Below are 19,584 nucleotides of genomic sequence, written 5' to 3' on the forward strand. Positions count from 1 at the left end.
TCTCTCTCCAGGCAGTAGACATTTGTTTGCTTTTCTAAAAGCTCTATTACCCAAATCCTTTCTTGTGGCCAAAATACATAGGCTTATTTTTTAACAAGCTTTCTGCTGACAAAGAGGGCTCTGTTATGGTGATACATGTATAGTAACTTAAGAAGTTGATGAAAAGTCTGATCAATTCTAAGACAGACAAGTCATTTTCCAGGAAGTAATGTGAATTGTGCCCAAAATGTTTACCAAATTGGTTGTCTGTTCCCTTATTCTCAAGGCACGTATATCAAAATGTCACTTAGAAGTTGTTGTTCTAAGTCCGATAATCTGTCTAGAGTGTGAGGAAGTGATGCATGCCGAGGGCAGAAACTAAAAAGGAAACCAAAAAGGGTGGTTTTGTAGCTGCTTTTTTCTTTGGATGTTGTGTGTGAACTTAGTCTTGTTGAAAGGTACATATGGAGTGCCAGCCCTGAAGACTGACTGTTATTCACACAGCAGATTGACCCTTGGTCTTCTGTGTTACACCTGAACTTGGGATGGAGAAACCTTCTCCAGGAATGGCTCCTTCTCATCTGACTTGGAGCCCTCGTGCTGCAGCTGCCAGCTGAGCTGCACCAGTGTGGGTGGGATGGCATGTTGTGTGGTGTTGAGAGTTTTTTGCAGATTGAGGAGTTTTTGTTAGACAGTGGCCATATTCAGCCAATGCACAATCCAGCCTGCTTGTACTAATGGACAATGGTCACGTACACAGGCAATGAATAATGGACATATTCAGAAATGGGGTTGGTATATCCTTGAAAGAGATACAAGAAGAAGAATCATCAGGACTCAGCAAGTTTTTTAGCAAGTTTGGGAAAGTCAGAAAAAAGTAAATCATGGATGGGCCTGACGAGCACAGCAAGATGTGTGAAAAATTAGGTGATCCAATCAGCATTCTAATTTAGGCACGTGAACAGCCAGGGTGAACCAATCATGTATTAACTAGAGACGCGTGGACAGTAGAGATTATAATAAATATAGTCTTTTTAGGGAGAATAAATTTGGCTTCACTGGATCATGTTGGTCATGGTGTGTTGTCCCTGAACCTCCTCGTCCTGCAGTGTGGGTGCACTGAATTTCTGCAAAAAGCCCTCATGGTGTGTCAAGGCTGTAGATCGATCCCAACCCTTTTATCCTGGGGATACTGAAGGGATGAACTCATGCATAAGGAGTGCGTGGTGACATCAAGGTGACATCTTAGTTTTTATTGTGTTTACATTACGTTGGCTTCTGGCTAACTTCTCTCCTTCTAGATGAGTGAAATTCCTGGTTCAGCCCCTTTGCAGAGGGGTGCATTTTGCTGCAGGGAAGCGCTGCCGGTGTCTCCGTGGGCGGGAAGTTCCCTCCGTGCAGGCAGGGGGTGCAGAGCCCGCCGCAGCCGGAGCGCTCCGCCCGGAGCTGCCCAGGGTGCTGAACCGGGGCTGCCGGAGATGCTCACCTGCTCGGGTAGGCAGGAATGCTACAAACCCTGCCGAAAGGCCGTCCAACTCATCTGGCAGTGCAGGGATCTGATATGGATCCCGTTGAGGTGATGCAGGTTGTGGGTTGGACAGCAAGCAATAAATGAGTTGACTGAGGAATGCAGAGTGTGCCTAGGGAGTGGATCACAGGTGATTCAAGATGCATTTTTGTCGTGGTTTAACCCCATCTGGCAACTACACAGCCACTTGTGCTTTCTCTCTCACACACATGCACGAATGGGGGAAAGAATTAGCAGGGTGGAAGTGAGAAAACATGTAGATGGAGACAAAGACAGTTTAATAGGGAAAGCAAAAGCTGCATGCACAAGCAAAGCAGAACAAAACAAGGAATTAATTCACCAGTTCTATGGGCAGGCAGGTGTTCAGCTATCCCCAGGACAGCAGGGCTCCAGCACATGTAGTGGTGACTTGGGAAGACAAACACCATCATTGAATGTCCCTCTTTCCTTCTTCTTTCCCCATGCTGAGCATGATGTGGTTTGGAATATCCCTTTGAGGGAATATTCCTTTGAGGGATATCGAGGTCAGCTGTCCTGGCTGTGTCCCTCCCAACTCCATGTGCACCCCCAGCCCCCTCACTGGTGGGATGAGGAGCAGAAAGGCCCTGACACTGTGTAAGCTCTGCTCAGCAAACAGAATATAACATAAACGTAACAAAAATGTCTCTATATTGCCAATTCCCTTTTAAAACCCAAACCAGTTACTGTGAATTAACTACCCCAGCCCAAACCAGCACAATTATAAAACTGTGTGAATTCTTTCCTAGGTTAACTGTGTTTAATGAACTTGTGACAGTAACAAACGGAAGTAAATTCACTGTGTCCCTGATTTATGAGGCTTGAAAGAATATGATGGATGGAAATAATGGATTACAGCTATTCTTGCCTAAATTATTAGTTTTCTCACAGCCTGTAAGAAAAGGGGAAGGGGAGAAGAATGCCAATTAAATTTTATTTTGTTTCATCAACAAAATTAATTTTTGATTTCTTGAGAACCATTTCATTTAATTGCCTGAAAGCTGTTAATACCTTCCCAAGATTTTTGTTGACAGAATTTGTACAATTTGAGCTTTCATAAAACTAGTTAAAAATGTTAAGGGTTGAAATCACCCTGTTTTCTTAAAAATACAGAAAAAATCATGCTGTGATTTTGATTGTAAAGATATGCATTTGTCATTCAGGTATAGAAAGGAGAGGAAGTGTTGGAAAATAATGTCAGGAGACACCATGTGGTGTTGATTATGATTTTGTTAATGGTTTGGCTCTCTGCAGGCCACTCATTTTTGTTGTTTTATTTGGTATGTCCAGCATGATTTAGAGATCCAGTTTGTACATTTAGACATTGCATTCTCTTTTCTTATTTTCCTTTTTATACTTTATTTCTCCTCATGTTTCTTCTTAGATAACCCTTTTTCAGAGGGGATGTGCCTCCTCATTGATTAGCTGGAAAAGCTTGTTTTTTCCTGGGCTTTAAAAGTCCTATTCTATTCACTTGTACTTAGAAACTCCAATTAATCAGGGCTCCTGAACTGATTTCCCCCTCAGAAGGTTTGACTGGGCATGTCTTTAGAGCTGTTTGAAGTATGACAGCCACATTCCAAAGTGTTTCTAAGACTTACTCCTTTCTATGTTTATCATGGTATCATACCAGGGAATATGCATGTTTATTATACATTTTTATATAAATATATATAAAGAGTTTTTATTCTTTGTACAAATCCACTTCAGATGATTTCCTGCTTTTCCTTGCCTTTTGAATTTCCTGCCATCAGAGTAGCCAAAACAACAATCAGAATAAAATGACGTGTGCTCTGAAAAAGGCATCATTATTTCTCCTTGAAGCTTGGTGTCAGGGCCATAGATCATAAGAGAGAAGCTTGACAAGGCTCAGTTATTACTATCACAAGATTAATTACAAAACTGCATGGTTTGCTATGAGTACATAATGCCTGCCATGTTATCCTGTGTGCAGCTGCTCTGCTGTGAGTGTACAATCACCTCCTTGGTTTATGGACCAGGAAAAGCTGTGGGGGTTTGTTTTGCTTTGACTTCATTTTATTCATTTTCTTTTAAAATGATATAGTGGTGCTCAGTGTGTGTCTTCTAAGGCTTTACTGTTCTCACTGTAGTTGATGAATATTGTGATGGCACTAGGAAAAACCCCAAACCATCAAGAGAAAGCATATGTTACTTGTTATTCTAATTGCATCACTGTTTATTGTATGACAGTAAAATATTGCCCCTGAATCATTTGAATTGTGTTATATTACTTGAGAAAATAATGGTTAACTACAATATAGATTTGCTGGTAGAAGGAAAGAAAATGTATAATCTATCACTATAGTATTTTTCTTTTCTGAATATATTTCTGTATTATAAATCTCCTCTACCATTTTCTTGATGAACTTTACTAATTTAGTTGAGAAGCTGCAGGTTTGCAGTGAGAGCAAGCTGCTATTCTGTCTGCTCAGTCACATGGCAAATGCTGTTGCCAAAGACTGACATTGATACACAGAACTTGAAGACTATAATCTGGTATCAATCTTGAAAGACACTATAGAAATTTGTAGAGGCTTTGATGGATGTGTATCTAGTAAAAACTAATTTTCTGTAGCCAAATGATGTATTTTCCCTCCCCTCTGATTAAATGTCAAGCCTGTCCAACAAATCAATAAGTTCAAAAATGTGATAGGAAAAAGTAGTCTGGGTCCATTCTGTCTCAGCTGGCTGCATCTTCAGATGGAAACATTTTCTTTATATTTGTGAGTTTGCATGAAGAAAGAGCCCCATACTGATTCTCCTTAAACAGACCGCTTGTTGGGCAAGACTTTTTGGAGTTTGTTAACAACTCTCTCAGCAGAGCACTTGTCTAAAAACACAATCAGTTGTTTGTGGGACTGTGCTGTGATAACTTTTACATTTAAATGAAAGGTTTTACTCAAAAAAGGAACAGTTATGTTATTATCATCATTGTGTATGTATCATGGTGTTAGAAAAGTAAGGAAGAAACCTTAACATAAGCAAAGCAAATTCTTTTTAAAACTTTGAATGTGAGAGATGTCATGGATCCTAGTGTATTTTAGGAATTTCCTAAATTAATGTTTAATAATAATTTTTTACTGTGTATTGCCCAAATAATTTCTCCAGTCTAAGCAGCTTTAGTAGTTAAAGAAGGGATTGTGATTGTTTTCCACTGTCAGGGGTGTCCAGACTCTCAGACTGGGTGCTCTGTAGGCATGGAATAACAATACTGTTCTTAACACAGACCGGGAAGGTGAATAGAGAGAATCCCAGCTGAAATGCAGTTACACTAATAGGCTCTTGTAGACCACTTATAGGGTGTAAATTCAGACTTCTAATCTCAGTGTGGCTGCCAACATGTCAAGGTAAGAAGAATATAGGAAACAGGCATAAATAAGAGAAGGGAGGAGGAATGAATGCTTCATCAGTGTCTGGAACTGGCTACCACACATGATGTGTCTGCCTTAATTTGTCAGGGCATATAAAAGTCAGGCTATGTTTAGATAAGCCTGTGTAAGAGCTGGGTGATAAATTAGGTTTACTGTATTTGTATTGATGCAGCTTTGTGTGAATAAAGAAGTAAGACGGATGCATTAAAACAATGTTTCTTGGGCAGGGGCCTCATGCTAATGATGAGGTTCCCACCCACAGGTTCAGTGAATTCTCCCACTTCCACAACTTGAGCTTGGAAGATTGGGTGATATTTAGTTCCTTTATGCTGCCTCTCTCATGGTGTTTCTGAACACCTTAGAACTTTTAGAAATTTCAGTATGAAGACTTTTTGTTAATGAAAGCAAAAAGGATTTTGTAAATATTTTTCTGTCATGCTATGCCTGTGAGTTCTGTAATGCAAGTATTAGGTAATCTTTTAAAAATAATTGTTTTGGACTACTTTTTCTTTTTTTCTGGCACTTGGTTCTTTGAAATGTAATGGAAATCTGCAAGGCTCACAGCCTTGCAGAAATTTATCTCTTGCAGTTCTTCTGTTCCAGTCACAAAGATACGTAAGTTTACAAATAGCTTCCTTTTTGTTTTCTGAAGTTAGCCAGCTGAGGGAATGTTTTACACAGGCTTCCTTCTTTGCTGAGTGACACAGTGACCACATCATCAGAATGAAAACAGTTCAGGAAAACAAGATTGGAGCTTATGTGAATGAAGCAGCTTGTGTAAAAGCACAGAAGGAAATAAAAGGATCTCTTGTTTGTTGTGATTCAGTTTCTGAGAGAAGGACTTTTCTAAACTTGTGACTTGTACCTGAAACCAGGCCCATAATTTCTTTCATAGTAAGGTAACCTAAGCTGGTGAGGAAAGGATCTTAGAACAAGTCTTGCTCAAAAAAGCTTTAATTACTTTTAAAGTTTCTTCAAGGAAAGCTCTTAAGGACTGATTCTGATTTAGCATAATCAGTGAGTGTCTTGAAGTACCCTAAGTTCTATGAGAATGATTAATGAATGATTTAATTTATTTTAGTTTATTAAGGTTCTTTGTTTTATAGGCTCGATAGCTCTTTACCAGCAGCACTATATTGTACCCATTCTTGGCTGCCTGAATAAACAGCACAATTAAAAAGAGCTGTGTGATTGGATAATATATGGAGATGCTTTACAGTCCTGTGTGCTGCAGAATTTTCTGCTGAGCAAGCTTGGTGTGAGAAGTGAGAGGAAAAGTGTTCTGTGTAAATAAAGCACACAGTTCTACTGAGACTGGGACGTATCAGTGCTCTTTTTTTGCTGTCTGTGAGTAGACACTGTAATGCAGTGAGGTTCCATTTGCAGTTTGAATGTTGCATTGCAGTTTTGATGAGACTTTTGTTTGATGTTACAAATATTTCTCTTCTCTGTGTGCAGTCCTGGGATGTGTTTTTCCGGAGCGCTGCCGCTGGCCAGGCAGCCCGTCTGCCGGCTCAGCAGGAAGGGAAGGGCTCGTTCCTGCAGAGCCACGGGCTGGCCCCCACACCCACCACGGCTGAGAAGGTTGTGGAGGACCACCTCGCTGTGCAGTCCTTGATAAGGGCATACCAAGTAAGTGCATTTGGGGTAGGGGTGGGAAGGCCTCTTCTCTGCAAACACCCTTCTTCTTTTTTATGCTCTCATCATCCAGAGGAGAGCAGTGAGGCTGGTGAGGGGCTGGGAACACAAGCCCTATGAGGAACATTTGAAGGAACTGGGGTTGTTGCCTGGAGAAGAGGAGGCTTAGAGGTGACCTTATTGCTCTCTACAATAAAATAAAATAAAACACAACTCATTTCTTTCTCCTTGCTTAACTCAGCACCTCTATAGGCAATAAAAGTCTGTTTTGAAGCAGAAACTGAGGTACTCACAGGGACTCCAACCTCATAAAAGCATCTGTAACCGTAATGGAGAGTTTAGTAGCCAAATATTTCCACGGTACTGAGAAATTAAGAGTGAGGTGACGGACAGTAGGAGTGTACAACAATGTGCACAGGCGTTTGCCTGTATGTAAGAGTTCCATCTCAAATATTTGCTCTCCCATGTACAACCATCCTATTTCCTGAAGGGAGGCTGCAGACAGGTGGGGTCAGTCTCTTCCACAGGGCAGCACTGACAGAACCAGAGGACACAGTCTCCAGCTGTGTCAGGGAAGGTACAGGTTGGATATTGGGGAAAAATTTTTCACTGAAAGAATAATAAAGTACTGGAATGCTCTTCCCAGGGAGGTGGTAGAATCACCATCTCTGGGTGTGTTTAAAAAAAGACTGGACACGTCACTTGGTGCCATAGTCTAGGTGAGGTGTGAGGGCATAGCTTGGACTCAATCATCTTAGAGGTCTCTTCCAACCTCATTATTCTGTGATTCTGTGATTTGTATTCTGGTCTTAACTACTGTCTTGCTTCTGATCCTAAAGCCCTTGAACTAGACAGCTTTCTTTCCAGGACAGTGTCTGAACATGGAAGTGTTGGATTCACACTGGGGTGATCCTTTGGGTTGCAAACTCATAATCCAGATTACCCACAGACCTGATGTTGGTTATCTGACTTAGCCTAGAAGGACTTTATGGAGACAGTGGTTTGTGAAAGTCTGTCTTCACCTCTGGGAACGTTTTTGCTACAGTTCTAAATGTTACTGCCAAAGGATGGAATGTACTTGCCTTATCATACCTCTAAGGTGAATCTTGAGATTCCTGATTTGAGCAGGGTTATAGGTAAAAAGACAGAGGAGAAATGATGAATTAACCAGAAAGTGAATTTTGGGAGGCTGACAGTACTGAGTTTGGGTTAACTTTGATGGATTCTTTTGGAGAGCTGTTCACCAAAATTGATTTTGTTTCACACTCTGATTTTTAACCTTTTAATTAAATTAAGAAATTAGGTCTAATTTCATTATTTTTCCTCTAAAAGAGGAAGGAATTTGGAAATAGGACAGTGAATTTTGTTAGATAGTTTCCAAATGAAAAAAATAAGTTTAAATATTTTTGTTTAGACTTGTATTTAGAATCTTAGTTTCAATGAAAGGCTTACAAATGGTGTCAAAACCCCCCCAAGAATAACCAACCCATAACACTAGATCTGTATTTAACAAAATATCCCACAAGTATTTTTAAACTAGTAACTTACTAAGAAGTTTCCTACAGCTTGTTCCTCCCTGCCCTAAGTATTTTAAATCCTGTTTGGTGTCATGAAAGGAGTAGAAGAGGAACTTCTTAAAAAACCTTTTTTTGTGCACATCACATTGTCACCATTGGGTTGTAGGGTTGTTGTGAAAGAGTAGAAATGTTTGTGAATATAAAGACTATGTGAAATTTGCTTAGAAATAAATATGCAGAAAATAACCAATTTTGCAGTAAAAATTTGGTGAAGTATTAGACAAAATTGGAGAAGGTTAGGCTGCTTTGACGCAGTTTACTTGAAAATAGTTCAGGGATTGCCATTTTGCTCCCTGTATTTGTCAAGTGATGGAACAGAAATGTCTGTACAAATGGCAGGCACCCATGTGTCTGCAACAAACAGTCACAGAGGATTGCCTAAGGCAACTGTCTGCTTTTTAAAAGGTATTTAGTACCCTCTAAATTCAGTGCTGAAGGGGTATGATAATTTGTGACCTTCCTTTGCCTGATAATGAAATGAAATGGAGAAGGATGCAGAATTTTCATTTCTCAAACCTGTCAGTGTTTTATGGCTTTGTGTTAAACTGCTTTGTGGTCTGTTGAGCTGGACTTTGAGAAGGCAGTTAATCTATTGCCTGTTCTAACAGAGAGCACTGGGCACACTGAGAAAAGGAGTTTCAGTGGGATGTGTGTGCTTACAAAAGTGAGGTCAGAGAAATCAAGGTCTAGCTTCTGGTACTCTCTACTTGCATTTAACCATATGGCAACCAATGGAAATTTTCTATGTATGTATTTTCACCAGGTTGATCTCTGATTTTTGCTGCTACTGATGCTACTGTTTTTTGTATTCAGTGAAAGTAGTAGGACTTACTAAAAATGCCTTGATATTGAGGGAAATACTGTCTTTTAGTGAAAGACCAGACTGCTCCTGGAATAATATGGCACAGCATTTACTGCTCTGCCTTTCTGGGTTTTGGCATTCCTGCTGATCTTCTTCCTTTTCCTATGAATACTGAAGAGCAGATGTAACTTAGGCAGGTGAATTCTTTCCCATTGATGATGTTTGAGATAGAATTGTTTGCTTTGTTCCAGTCAGATAAACTTAGTGCTGCTGTAAACAGTCAGATGGAACTGATGTTGCTGTGGGCATCATTTGGCCTGTCAGAGTTTCATTACTGGTGATTCATGAGATGCAAAGAATCACAGAAGTCAGGCTGAGATTACAGGGCTGGTAGTTCCAAAAAAAGATGCCATATTTCTGGTTTCTTATGACTGGAAACCATTTTGTTATAAACTCTCCTGCAAATATACAATAATTGAACAGTGTTTTTACACCCTTCTTGATGAACCACACTTTAATCATATTCTATTACAGTGTGATGCACTTCACTGTTAATGTTGCAATTTATAATTTTGGGTTTTTTCAGGGACAATTAGGATACTAGTAGTGTTAATGAAATTCTACCTAAGGGATGCAAATTTGTTGTTAAAAAGAGAAATTATTAGGAGAAATTATTAATATATTCCTCTATACAAAGCTTTTAATGAGTTCATTTGGTATATGAGAGTCACACATAAGAGGCATATTAAAAATGGTTTTATATTTGTGACTCTCTTGGATCAATTAGTTATTTCTTCTGTAGCAATATTATATGATAATTCACTGGTTTATAGCAATTTGTGGCATGCATTAGCACCAGTCACACTGATCATTGAGAGCTGGCTAAATTCCTCACTCATTTGTGTTCTTCAGTGTCTTGAATATCAATTCTATCAGATCAAATTTCTGAAATTTCATCAATGAAAATAGGTGCTGCCAGATGCTATCTGATTTGGAGCAGAGCTAAGGAAGAGTGATTCCTTCACTGCCAATAGAAATTACTTCAGCACCAATCTGTTTGAAGTCAGCAATTCTGTAATTTAATATAATGCAGGTGCAGAAAGGAGGATTTAGGCAAAAATACAAAATAACTGAATTGGCAAATGATAAGATCTATTAGGCTCATCATAGTTACTTAATTTTACCCAGAGACTGAAAGTGTACTCTCTAGTAGCCTTCTTCACTAAAACTCCAGTGTAATCCCAGTTAAATTGTGTGTCAGACAACATAATAAACATTATGTTGTAATGTGTAATTTTTGATAGAGGTATATATGTAATCAGTGATTTAATGCTTATTTTCTGTTCTTATGGGAAAACTAGAGAGTATGTAACCCTGTCATCATATTAGTAGTTTGCTTGTTCAGCTTAATGGCTGATATTATGGAGAGATATTACTAACTTTTTCATTTTGTCTGACTTTTAGTGTGATTTCATTTTGCTCTGCTTTGCTCCTTTTTCAGATCCGTGGCCATCATGTGGCTCAGCTAGATCCCCTTGGAATTCTGGATGCAGATTTGGATTCCTTTATTCCATCTGACCTTATCACCACAATTGATAAACTCGGTGTGTAAGCTGTGTGCCTTCTGTGTGCCTTCTCATTGAAATGCTCATTTGTGTATCCCTGCACTGAGGGGATTTCATAGACATTGCACAGATTCATAGAAAGGCTTGGGTTGGAAGAGACCTTAAAGATCACCTAGTTCCAACTCCCCTCAATGGGCAGGGATGCCACATTTCAGGGATTCTTTTCTGCTTGCTTGATATCATGACATAGAGCCTTTGAGCATCTATAAGGAGGCTAAAATTTCAGGATGAAGGAGTTTCTACTCTGAGATCACAGGTGAGGTTCCTGTGAAATCATCTACTGATGAATGATTGTTATAAATGCTCTATAACCCCCTAAATATTTATTTTTGAACCACACCAGAAATGAATACTAATCAATACATTCTGATAATCTTAATTATTCTTATAGCATTACAGTTCCTACTTGTTTGAACTGGTGACATCTGAAGGGTAGTCAATAGGGAAACCAAGCAATAAAGAAAGCACTGGACAGAGGAACTTAGGGTAAATATCATACCAAATTTGGAATCTAATGTCTAATACTTATTCCTTGTGTAAATCTTGAAGAAGTCTCTTTAAAATTAACAGAAGAAAATGTGGAAAGCATTCCTGTGGATATAAGCCAAGGGTGATTATATCTTTTATTAGAAACTTCAGTTTACTGCTAAAAGAGGGTACACTAGGGTCTGCTTTTGCATAGGTTGTTCTCATTGTTAGGAGGACTTGTGTCGGAGAAATTGGCACCGATCAATTTCTTTGCCTCTCTCTACTTGAATTAAAAAAACACCTGATTGATTTTTCTCTGCTCTTCAATCTACCTGGTTAGTTTAAAATGTGGTTTTCTACTTGATGAAGACACTGGATCAATTTTTCTTTGATGTGTAGGGAAGCTTTTTCGATCAGACATAGTGCAGGAAGTAAATAAAACACTCCCTGCCTAATTTTACTATAAGCATATCTACTCTTTGCTACTCTGTTTTCTATTTCTGGTGTAGGGAAAGAAGGAGTTCTGATTGTATAAAGGAAGTGGATACCTAAGACTAGAGGGGTGCTTACACAAATTGGGTCTTCTCTCTGAAGTTTTTCAGCTTTAATTAAAGAAAATTACCAACTAGAAAATACACGACACATTTATTGAGCAAATATAATTAATTTGGAGCATGGGTGACTACTAGCATGTCAGTACACATTTCTTTACACTCTACAGATAATTTAGTACAGGTTGTTGTGACTGATCAGAAGGCATCCACTGAAGCCCTCATGCCCATAGGAAAAATATTCCAGACCTCTGAATGAGATGGGGGGACGTGTTTGAGAGTGTAACTGAGGAGATTTCAGTTTCTGAGGAGAAACAAAATTTCTAATCCAGTCTTGGCAAGCTAAAATAGGGGAAGCTCTCAAATCCTATCCTTAGTGTTCCAGGCAGGAAACTTATGAAAGGTCTTTGTCAGGACAGGAAATATTTTAATATTTTAGTTTTCTGTGCATTTTCTTTGTCCCATCTTCTGATTTCTTATTGAGAAACCTTGTGGTAGGAAATTTCTTCTGAGAGTTGCTTCTGAAAATGCAGGTAGTTACAGATGTACTTAGTGCATGAGTCACAGTATGGAATTGATTTTAGGATTTCAGTGAGGGTGTATCTCTTTAAACACGAGGTGATGCTTCAGTAAATATGTGGTGCTGTGGTACAAAGCACAGATGTTCTGTGTGTGCCCAAATCACTCCTGTACGTGTTCTGCTTTATGCATGAGAGGGCATCAAGAGCCTTTGAAGTCTGAGGGAAAGTCAGCAAAAGTGAAGAAATAAATGCACTGCTTTGTTTCAAATGACACTAAAGGCCCTGTCATCCCCTGTGTCACTCTAACCTCCTGCTGGGAACAAACTTGTTACAATACCAAAAAGGAGAAGTAATGGTACCTATGCCTTTTTTGGCCATTCCAGGGCTGAAATTTTAATATATTATTGAAATTTTTATTAAAAACAAAATTAACATTTTAAAGTGTATTATTTTTAAAGCAAAAATGTGTTATTTACTAACAGTGCTTTATAGTAAAAGTGGTAGCAATGCAATCCTATGGCCTGTCTTCAACTCTTACATGCTGTTATTATTTCATCTTTAATTTGCTGCTTTGCTTTTATCTTCAGAAAAGTCACTTAACTCTTAAATCAATAAAGCGCTTAAATGTTATGTGCATGCTGTTTTATCACTGCTAAAGTGGATGTCTACAGCTTATCTGGAACCAAGATAAAGTGTTCGAAATTAAAAATGGAGAAGGTGTTTTAATCCTTCAAATATTTTCACATGTGTAGGAACATATGTAGTTTTAATGGATATATAAGGTTCTATAACTGTGGGTGATGTGTATTGTAAGTGTTGTACTTTTTGCTGCTTACAATTATAAGGAACTATTTTTCCTTCCCTCATTTAACAGGTCTAAGTTAAACTTGTATTATACAAGGCCTTTAACTTGCATTGATACCAGTCTTTCAGTCTTGTCTGTTGAGTGTTTTGGCTTTTGAAACTGCATAATAGTTAGGTTAAATATTTTCTTAAATAATATTCTCAGCCAGAACAAGTTTAGATGTGTCCAAAACAAGATGTATCAATGTGGTTAAACAAGGTTTAGATGGTGGGGGTCTAGAAATCTGTGTATTTTATATGGGGTCACTGCCTGGGAACTAGAGCTGTACAGGTCATTACATGGCTATTTCAAACTAATTTCCCTAAAAAGAGAGATTGTATAGAAATACCTTGAAAGTTCTCCAGAGTGCTTGTACAACATTTTATTGAACCTGTTGTGCATTCTTTTAGTCTGTCTATTAATGTAAAATGCTTCCAACCAGATGATTCTGTTGGTGAGAAGGGTTTCTTTTTGTGTTTATTGCCCATGATAGAGTCAGTTATTTTATTAAACAGTGAGCTGTAAGTAGTAGTGTGGAAAACTGATGATGTGTGTCTTAATATGGTAAAATATAAAAAAGGCTAGAAGGATTCTAATTCCAGCTGTTTCATTTGAGCATTTAAGAAAGAATCAAGTAATGACTATTTAATTCAAGTTCTCTTTTTAAAGTCCATTTTACTAATGGATGCCTTCAGAATATTCACACTTTCAATTTTTTAATCTGGTACCTTTTTTCTTAATACCGCTTTATTAAATATAATTGCCATGGCTTGAAAAACAATGCTGGTTTCCTTTTTGTCTCCTGTTCTGCTTTGCAAATCAATAATGTACCTGTTGTAGGGTTTTATGGTTTGCACGAATCAGATTTGGACAAAGTCTTTCAGCTGCCAACAACCACCTTCATAGGAGGAAATGAGAACAGTCTGTCCCTGCGAGAGATCATCAAGCGCCTGGAGGTCAGTGGGACGAGATTTCATGTTTTCATTTGCAATGCTTTCATTCAGACCAAAGGGAACTTTTTCCAGGTGTCAGTCACAAAACCCCTTATTGTTTGCCAGTTACTAACAGAGCATGTAAAGGATTCCAACAACATTAAAAATAACCTTTGTACTGTTTGTAGAGGTCGCAGCACCACTGGTGCAATTAGCTGGATATTGGAAATACACAGATTAAGGATGAGTAGAAAAGAGGTGAATATGGTAGAATATTAATGCCAGCCCTCATTCTGGAAAGAACTGATATTGTTTAAAAGGAAAAGAGCCTTTAGAAATTGTCTTTGAAGTGTTTTAACACAGATAAAACACCTGTGCACACAGTGTTCAGGACATTCAGGGGTTGCTTTCAGATCCTTTACTTGAGGAAAAATATGGAGGCTGAGTAGCAAATTGATGAAAGCCCAGCTGTGGCTTGTAGGCTGTGATGGTCCTTGTTTTCCATCCCCAGTCTTTTTTCTAGAGTTTCATTATCTGACAGGTGACATGGTTTATGCCACAGGAAGTCATCAAAGCTGGAATAATTCAAAGAAAAACTAATTTGAAGGAATAAATATAATTAGAGGCGAACTCCAAATAGCAAAGCAGCAAATAGGAATGGCAATGAATTTGTAGGCTGCCGAGTGAGTCATTGTTGGATATTCCCAGTTGCTTGACTTTTATGTTGGCTTAGCTGAGGCATGGTAAATTGTTAAACCACATTATCTTTGTTGTGCATTTGAGCTCTATATTTGGTTGGGGTTTTTTTGTTTGTTTTTGCACTTCTAGCTTATCTGTGTGGCAATAATTCTTAAAATTGTAATGTGCAAATAAAAGGACAAAATCAATTGCAAAATATAGAAGCCCCAAGGAACTGATTTGTGTTAAGAAACCATAACCCTCTTCTTTCCTCTTGTCTCTAGAGCTTTGGATTTTTTTTTTTTTTTTTTGAATAGAGGTTAACATTCAACTCCTTAAAGGCAGTAGAGAGCACATACTATGTTGAGAGTAGTTTTGTCTCAAACTCACAGTAGGTCTTACTTCTGTTGACTTATATTTTGGAAATATTTTTTCTAATGGAATACTCTTTTTAAAGTAAGAAAATTAAAATATAAAAAATGTACAAGGAGATAAGATTACTGCTGAGTTTTTTAATTTCTCCCTGTCCTTTCTCTGCTCTCAACTGCTTGGATCTTTTTTCACATTTGCAGGTTTCTGAAACTTGACAGTTATCAGATAATTTGCATTAGATTTCATAGCTGTCTTCTCACTGTCTTTGTTTCTTGGTTTAAGGTTACATTTAAGGTTACATTTACAAAAGATGTGATAAAGTACACAAATTTTGATAAATTACTTGAAATCTGTGCTAGTGCATCTAAATAAGAATCTACTATGTCTGTAAGAAAAGCACTGAGTTAGGTGAAATGTGCCAGTTAGTGTAATGCAGGTATGTTGGCCTACTTTGAGTGTAGCATAAGATGGGAATCTTCCAGTTTAAAAATTTTGAAATGTTATTTTGTAGAGAAAACTTTGTGATAAAAAACTAGATTCAGTAAAACAATTTATTCATTTGTAGAATTACTTAGGGGGAGATGTTGTGAAACAGGAAGACAAGGTAGCTTTCAGGAGAGTAACAGAGGATATAATTTAAAAATATATTTGTTTCTTTGTGGCCCACTGGCTCCTAAAGCTTGTCTGTTGGTGTTTTCCCTTGCTAGCATACCTACTGCCAGCACATTGGCCTGGAGTTTATGTTCATCAACGATGTGGAGCAGTGCCAGTGGATCCGGCAGAAGTTTGAGACGCCGGGAGTTATGAAGTTCAGCAACGATGATAAGAGGACTTTGCTGGCAAGGCTGGTGCGCTCCATGAGGTACCCTGGGCTGGGCTGGGCTGGGCTCTGCTCTGTGCCTGCTGCCTGGGAGCTGCTCATGTGGGGGGAACAGAGTCTGTGTTGTGACTTAGTATCCTGTTATCTTAAAATGCATTTTGTGCTGTGCCTGGCAATGTTTCCATTGGCTTCAGGAGGTAAACTAGGAAAAAGTCGCTTCAACACACTAGTAATATACATTTGTGTTAAAGAAAATAAGTGTCAGGACAATGTTGGTGTGTGATTTCAAGTCCTTTCTGCCCTTTTCATTTTGAGATGTGCCAAAATGTGTTGTGCTGTTGTTACATGACCTGGCAGCAGCAGTTTTAGTATCTACAATAAAAAAAAGCACATTTGGAAATAGCTTATTTACTGCTCCCATTGTGGCTATCTCTGTGGAAATACTGTGATCCCAGAGAATGAATTATCCTCTTACCCCTGGAACAAGACTTCTCAGACATAAGATTTATTTCAGTCCCTACAATCTGAAACAGTGTGTATGTCCTTTGTTAAACACAAGAGTCAGAGATCTGTAAAGGCACACTTTTTGGTTAAGATTCTATGTTCAAACATCTAAAAATGAAGTGCTCATTGGAGGTGTTGTAAAATACTTTTGCCGGGTGTTTTGTTTGCCAGTGTTATAATGTCTCATTAAAAGTTTCATTTAAACAGAAATAAAAATTACACTTCCTGTTCAAGTGAGTATTATACTTGAGTAAGTTTGTTTAACAGGTGCTCAGTATGAACCATCTTCATTTATCCTAAGACAAGAATTTGTGCTTTTATTCCTGCCTAAGCTGTGGAAAGATCTGGGGTTTCTAGTGGCATGAAGGAGCCTAATGTTCATCTTGGCATCCTTGGCAGTTCATCTGCCAAATTAACTGTCTGCTGAACAGGGAAGAAAAAGGTTTTACAAAAATTCCTATCAAGCTATCTTTAGAGTGCTTTTCATTTTATTGTTTGAAAATTACCTAGGAAAAAAAGTCTGTTTTTGTGGAAAACTGGTTGTCCTCTTGAGATTTGTGGCTTTGTAAAGCAGGTTTTCATTTTTTTGCTCAAGACTGTTTTTAAAAATGATCCTTCCAAGAACTAGAGAGTTCAGGTACTTGAAACTGAATTTTAAAGTCGGATTTTAACCTTGTGGTTTTCACTGATAGGTTGTTGAAGAAATGGTCATTTTAAACTCCTCCTATGTAAAATACTCATTGTATATTTCTGAGCTACTTTGTAATGCATTAGGAAACATGTTAGACCCTGGTGTGGAGCCTGATCTGGGCAGGGCCAAGCATTTCCAGATGAATCCCTCATAAGAGCAGCCAGTTTTCACCAGATGTTTTCCTCACTGGGTGCTGAATGCATGCAGAGGCTGGGGCTCTGTGACCCCCAGTGGCATGTGGGGGACAGGCAAAGTGTAACTGTGAAATTCTGTAGCTCTGCACACTTAGTGGCACTTTGCCTCAAGTAATGAACTTGCTGCTTGTCCAGTACTGGCTGAGCTTGCTGCTGCAAAGAGGAAGGAATCAGTGTGTGCACTGCTTTCCTTTGCCCTGTGGGACCTTCACATGGCACCCTGCTTTCCCTTTGTATGCAAACTGGCATAGCCCCCCAGACTTCACTCAGGAATCCTGGCAGAATGGTCAGCTGAGGGTCTGGCTTGTTCTTAGATGGCTGGGTTGATTATAAGGTATTGATGGGTGAGCTAGGAGAGATTCTGGCAACAATTCATATCACTACCTTTAGGACTTCAGTCTAAAGAGGGAAATGTCAGGATTCCAAGTGAGGAATAAGCTGAGTATTAATGGATTATGGCAACGATGTGAGGCGAGGCATTGCACAGATGATGTAACCAATACAGTTGCTTTCATGAAGATGTATTTTCTTTGCCTTTCCTATCTCCAAGCTTTACAATGTATAATCCTTTCAGTGTTTGTTAAAAGGTACTTTTTAACCACTCATATTGCCTCTGGCCCAAATGCATTAAGGAATGAAAGAGCTTAGAGCTGTCAGGGATAGACATCATTCTGTTGCTGAAGCTGAGGCAGGGATACCAGTGTCCTGCTTCTTGGCCCATTCCTAAGTGTTACATCACACAGTCTGAGGAGCCTTGCTGTTGAATGAGACCTATGAAATAGGTGTGTTTTCTACTCTGGTTTTGTTACAAGTATTAGAAAATACGGGTTCTCTATTTTTTTCAATTCATGGAAGAGACTTCTTTTCTGTCACTCTGCCTTCTCAGTGGTCAGATTTGTGTACATGAGAACAGAGTTTAACTTGGGAAGTGAATTTTTTCTGAGGTAGGGACCTTTAATTGTTTCAAAGTCCTAGTAAACAGTTTTCAGATGGGGGAGAAAGAAGACTGCATTCACTCCTGTGTTTCCCTCCCCATGTGTGACTGAATTCCAGAGGTGTATAACTTGTATTCACGGATATTTTAAACAATTTTATGTAGCTTTATTTGCTGTAAGATGGTAAACAATTTGTATTTGCTACATTACCTTAGTGAAAATAATTTTCTTGTTTTTTGTTTCTTTTTGGCAAAGATTTGAAGATTTCCTGGCTCGCAAGTGGTCGTCTGAAAAGAGATTTGGTTTGGAAGGATGTGAAGTAATGATTCCTGCACTTAAGACCATCATTGATAAATCCAGTGAAATGGGAATTGAATATGTTATAATGGGAATGCCTCATAGGTAATGCTAGTGGAAACACCTCAAAAAGTGGGCTTACTGTGTTGGGACCAGTTTTGGGTTCTAGAAATTTAATTAAAAGTTGATATTAGAGAAGCTGAGGTAGGAAGAGTCAGTCATAACAAGTAATGGGAACAGAGAGCTGTAGCAAATGCCTGTCACTAAGAGGCTACAGGCTTCAAAAGTAAATGATAGAGAAACTCTGCTCAGTGTACTTTGAAGCTGCAAGCAAATGTGGCAGCAGCCATGGTATCTCTGCCATTGCATAGAGTCTTTAGAACTGGGAAAGCTTGTGAGGTAGTTTGGAACTTACTTTTGCAGTCTGCCTTAACTAATTTATAATGGAATTATTTGAAGACTGCTAGATAGCTACAAAATTCGCTTGGATAACAAGATGTTCTAAAATATCTGAGGGAATGCATTGGACGAACTTTGTAATGGGAAGAAGGGTTGAATCAAGGGTTTCAGGCTCAAAAGTTTGAAGAGAACATTTGCATATTTCTGACAGGGTGGTTTGCAGATGGTGTAAGTTTTATGCTGTTGACTCTGTTAGCACCATGTTTGAGTCATAACTGTGTTTGGAATTTTCTTAGAGGTCGGCTGAATGTGTTGGCTAATGTAATCAGAAAAGAGCTGGAGCAGATCTTCTGTCAGTTTGATCCCAAACTTGAAGCAGCTGATGAGGTAAGATGCTTTTTCATTAGATCTGTATGGAGAGGTCAACATTCATGATGGTTTTCAGTTGTTTTGGTCATGGTTACTATGAAAACAGCATTATCAGCTGCAATGCCTTCTTTGCTAGTTTGAGGAACATGATTTGGTGAAATTCCTTAACAAATTTAAAAATCATAATTATAATATTAATATTAATTTAATAATAAAAAATTATAATACTTCTAACATGCAGAAGGTCTCTCAGGAGTGACTGTAGATAAATAAGTTCCATTTGACAGAATTCATAACCTCTAAGCATCTCTTTGTTTTATATAAATGTATTAATATGCTGTAAGTATTTATCTAACATTTGATGACAACAGTAAGATAATAGAATAGGAACAGTGTTTCAGTTTAAAATTATGGTTTCAAACCCATGGTGAACACTGATGTTCAGGTAAC

The 19,584-nt window shown here is 38.4% G+C and overlaps 1 protein-coding gene across 3 annotated transcripts in view; it reads left to right on the forward strand.

Moving 5' to 3' along the window:
- The window catches only part of OGDHL (oxoglutarate dehydrogenase L), a 51,516-nt gene that overhangs the window by 5,294 nt on the left and 26,638 nt on the right, over positions 1-19,584 (forward strand). For all 3 annotated transcript variants that reach the window (XM_058810204.1, XM_058810203.1, XM_058810202.1), the window contains exons 3-8: positions 6,376-6,549; positions 10,436-10,538; positions 13,784-13,899; positions 15,633-15,787; positions 18,325-18,471; positions 19,062-19,152. In XM_058810204.1, the coding sequence (XP_058666187.1) occupies positions 6,376-6,549; positions 10,436-10,538; positions 13,784-13,899; positions 15,633-15,787; positions 18,325-18,471; positions 19,062-19,152 (786 nt within the window). The remainder of the gene's footprint in view (positions 1-6,375; positions 6,550-10,435; positions 10,539-13,783; positions 13,900-15,632; positions 15,788-18,324; positions 18,472-19,061; positions 19,153-19,584) is intronic.

The sequence above is a fragment of the Ammospiza caudacuta genome, chromosome 9, assembly GCF_027887145.1.
Source record: "Ammospiza caudacuta isolate bAmmCau1 chromosome 9, bAmmCau1.pri, whole genome shotgun sequence".
Taxonomy (NCBI): domain Eukaryota; kingdom Metazoa; phylum Chordata; class Aves; order Passeriformes; family Passerellidae; genus Ammospiza; species Ammospiza caudacuta.